Below are 7,418 nucleotides of genomic sequence, written 5' to 3'. Positions count from 1 at the left end.
TTATATATTTTCTTTATATGTTTTTACTGATTACCCAGAAATTACAACATGTGTACTTCAGTTATCTAAGTCCAAATTAATTAAAACCTTTATCCTCCTTCCAGGTAATAGAAAGATCTTGGATCAGTTTAATTCTATTTTCCCTCCTCACAACTTCCATTCTGTTGTCAGGACATGCTCTATGGCATTTTATCAATTCTAGTGTGCATGTTATTTCACATTTTGTCATCTCTGAAACTGAGATATGTCCTACACTTGATGGTCACTTGCAGTTGCTGTTGGTACCAAGTGGCTGTCCTGATACAGTCGTCTTTGCCTGCACGTGAATGAACCCAGTCATTGCTGTTCATATTACAGGTCGAGCATCCCAAACCTGAAAACATGACATCCAAAATGTTTCAAAATCCAAACATCTTTGAGTGCTGCCATGACACTCAAAGAAAATGCCCATTGGAGCATTTTGGATTTTGAATTTTGGGATCTGGGATGCTCAGCTGGTAAGTATAATGCAAATATTCCAAAATCCAAAACACTTGCAGTCCCAAGCATTTCAGATAAGGAATACTCAACCTGTCTCACTTTAATTGAGTTATGTGGTTATTGATATATGTTTAATTTATTGCCTTTTCAAACATTTTCAAAAGGATTACATTATTAGGTGGTACCACGTGCCAGGCCACGTGGTAGAGCAAACCAGGCCCTGGGAGGCCGGCAGTGGGGAAGATGCAGGCAGCTGTGCGGCGGCCATGTCAGGAAGTGCCTGGAGGAGAGCTGGGAGCTGGGAGGCAGGGCGGGGCTTGGGGAGCAGGCTTTAGGAATCTGCTCTGAGACCTGAAGGAGCATACAGAGTTGGCCAGACAGAGGGAACCGCAGATCCTAGGCTCTGAGGTGCCAGAGGTTTGGCGAGTCCAAGAGCCCAGTGGGGCTGACGTGGCTGGAGCTCAGGGCGAGAGCCTGGACTGGGTGAAGCCCCGATGGCTCTGGTGAGAAATCTGGGTTTTGTCCTCACTCATGGAAGGTTGTTTCCTCATGTGCTTTGTCACTTTGGGAAGTGAGCTCCTCTTCAGTGGGACTCTGTGAGCCTTATGTGGCCGGTGTGGTGGGTGGGTCCTTCCAAAATGGGTTTTGTGTGAGTTGCCCAAGAGCGTAGCAAACCCGTAGCTGTTTGCGTTCGTTGCTCACCCTGTGGCTCTCTGACCCAAGTCTCTGTAAAAGGGAGGCCCATGGCCTCAAATTCTAAGAGGAAAAAAAATTTGGCCAGGCATGATGGCTCACGCCTGTAATCCTAGCACTCTGGGAGGCTGAGGCTGGAGGATCGCTTGAGCTCAGGAGTTTGAGATCAGCCTGAGCAAGAGTGAGATCCGGTCTCTACTAAAAATAGAAAAAATTAGCCGGGCTTGGTGGCATGTGCCTGTAGTCACAGCTACTCGGGAGGCTGAGGCAGGAGGATCTCTTGAGCTCAGGAGTTTGAGGTTGCTGTGAGCTAGGCTGATGCCACGACACTCTAGCCCAGGGAACAGAGCAAGATTCTGTCTCAAAAAAACAAAAGTTTCTTTTCGACCCAGAGCCTAGGCAGAAATAGACACACTTCCTTGTCATTCCCTTGGCCAATGATGAGATATTTTTTCAGTGTCCCCTTGACATGGGGGTGTCAGATCCAACTCCCCACCTAGTGCAGACCCAAAGCCTTGTCGTCTCTTATCACTGGACCATTCACCAAACCCCTTGGTTATTATAATGAGGAAATACCCCGTTTCTCCCTCAACCCAGCAAAGTGCAGCCAGCCCCCACCCCGTGCGTGTACTGCCCCTGCTTTCATCCTGTGCTTCCTCGCATCCCCAGCCCCACCTCTGGTGGGTGATGCTGTCATCAGCATTTGGGGGCATTTTTGTGGAGGGAAGGTTTTCAGACAGAAAATGGAGGTTTGGATCTTACTCTCTCATGGCAGAAAGACACAGTGAGAGGCTCGCCCTCTGGGGAGGGACACGGCCAGGTGAACATCAAAGCTCCCTCCGGCTGCTCTGAGGGGGCGCAGGGCAGAAGGGCAGAGCCGGCAGCAGGGACCAGCAGGCAGGCCCTGCAGACGGTAGAGCGAGAGAGGAAGGGCACCGGTTGTATAATCCATGGTGTGTCCACACAGCAGCTCTACGTAGCTGTCAAAGGGAGCAAGGCATGGCTTCGTGTACGGACATACAGACATGTGCCAGAAATAGTAGGAGGAAGAAGTGCCAAAAAGGACCTGTCCAAAAGCAAAAAGTGTACATTTTTAGATATTACGTGGTTGCCAGAGGAAGGGGACAGTCATGAAGGGCCACCAGGCTGAGGGACTGGGACTCTGTCCTGGGGCACTGGGAAGCCATGGGAGGGCTGTGAGCAGGGGAGGGCCAGCTGGCTCTGGGACCTGGTGGGGACAGACTGGAGGCCGGGAGGCCAGGAAAGAGGCTGTGGAGAGGGTCCAAGCCAAGAGAGCAGGGATTCAAATGCCATTTCATGGCGGTGGGGTGGGGGTGCTGGTCATAGAACCAGCAGGTGAAGGGAGAGCCCGGTCTTCTGGGCCCTGGCCCAGGGCTCCTTCCAGGAGCCAGTGAGGGGTTGAGCTGAGCGTTCACCACAAGGCTCCTTGCCTTAGAATGAAGATGCTTAAATGGTGGAAGGAAAATCAGATTCTCAAGACCAAGGAGGCCTTGATCCTCAAGAAACCAGAGCTGCTGGAGGAGCCAGGCACTCCCAAGGAGTCTATAGCTGCAGCCCCACCGGCTGGACCGGGAGGTAAATCCCAGGCCCAGTAGTCAAAACGCACGGCGGCAGGCTGGGCCCACCCGCCACCTGGTGGAACCCCAGGAGGCCACTCATTAAGAGCAGAGATTCCCAGGCCCCCACCCCATGCACCCTGGACAGCGAACCCTGAGCCCCCAGTGACATCCCAGATGGTCCCTCCGAGGCTGCCCTGGCATGGAGCAGCAGGGCTGGGCCTTAATTGGGGTCCCTCGGGGATTGCTCACTCTTCAAGACCCGGTCCCTTAGGAGCAGCCCCACGTGCGCTGCCGGTGGGAGGGCCCTGCGGGGTCTGGGGAGGGCCGAGCACACGCTGGAAGTCCAAGCTCAATGTGCAGGCTGGGTTCATTGCTTCTGAGGCCTCTCTCCTCCGCCTGCGGATGGCGTCTTCTCTTCCCGTGGTCTTCCCTCTGTGCGTGTCTGTGTCCTAATCTCTTCTTATAAGAGCACCAGCCATAGCGATCGTGTAACCTTAATTCCCTCTGTAAAGACCCCATCTCCATAGTCATGTTCTGAGGTACCAGGGGTTAGGACATCAAATTTTGGGGGTCGGGGGGACACAGTTCAACCCATAACAGAGGCTTAAAGGGGCTGGTTGACCCCTCCATATGTGGGGTACCCAGAGAGGGGCAGGGGCTCGCCCGGGGCAGAGGGACAGCAGAGTCTGGTTCTCCGCAGTCTAGGGCTCCTGAGACAGAAGAGTGTAGACTCGCCAACTCCGAGATGGATCACGGCCCACTTGTGGGTCCCTGGCCCAGCTGGAGCTGCACAGGCCTGCAGGGCACCCAACGACCCCGCCTCAGACGCCAGACCTGGAGGCCTGCGGCCCGGCTCCCGCCCAGCCACTCAGTGAACATCCCCCGGGGCCTCCCGGGTGCCAGGCCTCACGTTAGCCACACAGGGAACACGCCTGACACCTGCCCCCGAGGGCGCGCCACTGCGGCAGGCAGGCCGACACGCAGGAGCGGAGACCAGACACGCCAGGATGCACCAGGGAGGCAGCACTAGGACACGTGCTGCTGCTGTTGCTGCCGCACGGGCCACCGTGAGCCCCAAGTGACCACGGACCGAGGCCAGCCTCACCCTGCCTTCTGCAGGGACAGGAAGTGAGAGCCGTAGGTGGGAAGTGGCTGAAACACTGAAGAACCCCCACGGGCACCTCTGCAGGGACATTGGGGATCACGAGGCCCCGTACTCCGCACAGTAAACACTGTGCAAACAGGGAAACTGAGGCTCACCACGCCTCAGGCCACACGGTAAAACTGCGAGCTGCTTGGGACTCCTGCATCCTAGGACCGCTGGCCCTGCAGCGGCCATCCTGGGCCTGGACACTTTCTCCCGACACTGCAGGACTCTGGTGCGAGGCTGCAAGCTCCGAAGCCCACAGCGGCCAGGCAGGGAGCGATGTGAGCGCGGCTGGCCTGGCGGGGGCCCCTCCTGAAGGGGGTGGCCAACAGCAGGGGACTCCCCCCACCCCTCCCCGCCCTGCTGGGGCATTGGCAACATGGGGCCACTATTGCCAGCTCCTCTGATTTTTTTTCTGTTTTCGGGAGAATCCAGAGATCCCAATTTCAGTGGGAAATTTCTTGATTCTAGCGTGTTAGTTAGTGTTTTTAAAAGGCAAGATGGGTCAAAGAAAAGCCATAGTCGGACCTCTCATTTGCACACCTGATCAGACCAGAAGCCTAGATATGGAGGGGACCCCTCTCCCTAAACCCCGTCCTGCCAAGGCAGGTGCGGTTGTTCAGAACACAGACACCTTGCCGAGGGCAACCAGAATCTCCAGGCGCAAGAAGAAGCTTGGGTCTGGAAGGATGAAGAGGGTTCCCAGGTAGAGAACAGTCTGGTGTTCACTCGTGTGGCTGAAAACATCCCCAGAGCCTCCATGTGCCAGGCCCCAGGCACGGGACACAGAGAGGAGTCGGACCCAGGTCTCGCCCACAAGGAGCTCCAGGTCGTCACAGCCCCATGTGGCCAGGCCGTGTCTGGGGGAGCTCCTGTGGGTGAGGGGCTGGCAGTGGGGAGGGAGGGCTGGACGCCACCTGGGGGGCCTGGTGTTGCCACCTGAGCAGGGCAGACTTCCAGGCAGGGTGATGGCAGGCCAGGTGAAGGGAGCCCCAGGATCTAAGGCCGGAGGCATGGGGGTGCTCAGAGCACTCCATCAGGGCAGGGCGGGTGGCATGTCTGGGGCCGGGGACAGATGACAGAACTGAGCCAGGCGAGGTGCCACAGGCTGGGCCTGGGCAAAGCTCCCCTGCAAACAGGCCTCAACTCTCACCCAACCCACCCCAGGGAGGGCAAGGGAGGAGCCGGTACCTGGCGGCCAATCTCCCCTCTGGGCTGAAGGACACACACACAGAGATAATGTCCCTGAGTTTGGCTTCAGAGTCCTGATGCCCCACCAATCAGAGCATCATTAAGAGAGAGCAGGTGTGGTCAGTCATGTGGGTGGAAAAACGTGGCAGCCCCGTGGGTGGGCGGTGGGGAGGGGAGTAGCTGGGAGCCCGCAGCAGCTCCACAAACAACGATGAGGTTGAAGAGTGGAATCGTCTCCCGAGATGTGGTTATGGGGCCGAAATCTTTCCCCAGAGTCAAGGGAAAGACACAAGAAGGCACTCAGGGTCAGACAGACAGACAGACAGGGCTCCAATCCCAGGCTGTGTGACTCTGGGCAAATCACTTAGCCTGTCTGAGCAGGGTCAAGAATCAAACATGAAGGGTGGTGATGAGGGTCCTGGGGAAAACCCCTGCAGAGGGCCTGGAGTTGCCTGCAGCACCCGCTCTGAGCAGACACTTACTGCTACCTGTTGTGTACGAGGTCCCCAAGGCCACCCTCAGGTTCAGTGACTCATTAGAAGGACTCACAGAGCTCAGCAAAGCTGTCGTCCTCACAGTCATGTTTTATCGCAGCAAAAGGACCCAGACTAATATCTGCAAAGGGAAAGGATGCACAGGGCAGAGTCCAAGAGAGGCTAGGTGCAAATCTCCAGCTGTCCTGTCCCGGTGGCAGCTGATCCCGGAACTGCCTCTCCACGTCGGGTGCTGTTACAGGCAGCTGAAAGCATCGGAACTGATACTGCCCCACACAGAGCACTTTGCGGGCAGGGCAGGGCAGGTGGAGGTGGATCCGTACGGTTCAGCGTGGGGACAAGGAGAGGGCACTGCTGTGGGCGATGGCAGGAGCACACAGGTGCAGCCCCCGCTCCCCACGCGGGACACGCCAGGCCAGGGCACTGCCCTCGAACTCGCAAGGTCACCCTCCAGGCCCAGGTCCCCTTGTCTTCCTGACGCTCCTTCTCCCCATGGCACACATGCAAACATACAAACGTGTCCCTGGGGAATGAACGACGGGGGCGTCAGCACAGAGCCGTCCCCGCGTAGGTGTCAGCCCTGGGGGGTCTCTGAGAACTGAGTGCTTTCCAGAAGTCAGTGTTGGCTGCCGGGGGAAGAATTCCTGCTCTCTGGGGTTGCGGTTCGAGGGCTGGCCAGCCTGCGGCCGGGCAAGCCGGGCTTCTGGGTCCACTTGCCGACACCCCACGCATCCCCCGCGGAGAGGTGGGGAAGTGACTGACGTGCTGAGAACTTCGGCCCTGACCAGAGGGTTCTACTCGTACCTTACCCGGCCGGGGCTTTGCTGCCTTGAGAAACTCCAGACGCGACTGGATTCCGTCTGCGAGCGAGACCTGCTGGCCCTACAAAGACACAGCCACACTCTGCCCTCTGTCCTCCTCCACCGCCGTGTGGGGGCCACCTTCTCTAGCTTTGGGGGGATTGGGCGACTGCAGGCGTCTCTCACCTCTCTCTGCACCCTCCGCACACCCCCGACCATCCTGCGTGTTGCTCCCTTGTCCAGACCCCGCCCTGGCTTCCCGCTGTGCTCGGAGCGGCGTCCAGAGCACGTGTCCGTGCACGCGCTGACTCACACGCCGCCGTGCCCACTTCTGCTCACGCAAGGCCGTCCCTGTGCCTGCAGCTCCCTCCCAGCCGCTCCGCCCGGAGGGCTCCTCCTTCTCCTTCGGGTCTCGGCCTCGACGTCACTCCTTAAGAGCAGCCTCTTCCAGACCAGTGGCTGGCACGGGGCAAAGGCGGGGAGGAGTTGCCTACAGACAGGCAGGAGGGGATTTTGGGGGGAACATGAACTGTTTTGCACCTTTCTGTGATGGCCACCCCAGTACGTGTCAGTACCCAGAACTGTACACTAACGAGGGGATATTTTTACCATAAGTTATACCCCAAGCCCGATTTAGAAATATAAGTAGTGCAGAAAAAAATGGCCTTCTCAGACCCTATGGTCAAAAAGAGCTGCTCTACTCTCTGGCTAACATTTTTTTTTTCCTCTGTGAGCATTTGCGGTCCGTGTATTTGTCAGGGACGGTTGTCTCTCTGGCACCGTCAGCCCCAGCCCAGAGGCCAGCTCACAGGGCTGGGGGTTTTACAGACTCATCATCACCTTCCTGTCTACTGTTGGAATCAGAACCAAATAAGAAATAAGGAGTTAGATACAAATCCGGATATTGTCTCTGCTGCCGGGAGCTCTCTTGCGGCTGGCAGCCGGCACCTGCAGCTTCCCAACGCCTCGAGGTAGTCAAAGTCTTCCGCCGCCTGGAAGACGGGAGCTTGCACACGTCCCAACACAGGCGGCT

At 57.2% G+C, this 7,418-nt stretch overlaps 2 protein-coding genes across 2 annotated transcripts in view; one reads left to right on the top strand and one right to left on the bottom strand.

Annotated features, from left to right (window-relative positions):
* LOC105809253 (sialic acid-binding Ig-like lectin 5) overlaps positions 1 to 2,789 on the top strand; it is a 6,201-nt gene extending 3,412 nt beyond the window's left edge. The window contains exon 5 of the mRNA XM_012643005.1: positions 2,630 to 2,789. Within this exon, the coding sequence (XP_012498459.1) occupies positions 2,630 to 2,789 (160 nt within the window). The remainder of the gene's footprint in view (positions 1 to 2,629) is intronic.
* A 4,401-nt stretch (positions 2,790 to 7,190) lies between these two features.
* The window catches only part of NLRP5 (NLR family, pyrin domain containing 5), a 55,417-nt gene continuing 55,189 nt past the window's right edge, over positions 7,191 to 7,418 (bottom strand). Inside the window, exon 14 of the mRNA XM_012643004.1 lies at positions 7,191 to 7,416. Coding sequence (XP_012498458.1) covers positions 7,191 to 7,416 — 226 coding nt within the window. The remainder of the gene's footprint in view (positions 7,417 to 7,418) is intronic.

This window comes from Propithecus coquereli, unplaced genomic scaffold, assembly GCF_000956105.1.
Source record: "Propithecus coquereli isolate 6110/MARCELLA unplaced genomic scaffold, Pcoq_1.0 Scaffold193, whole genome shotgun sequence".
NCBI classification, from domain to species: Eukaryota; Metazoa; Chordata; class Mammalia; order Primates; family Indriidae; genus Propithecus; species Propithecus coquereli.
Note: the sequence above shows the minus strand (reverse complement) of the source record. Positions and strands in the feature narration are given on the sequence as shown.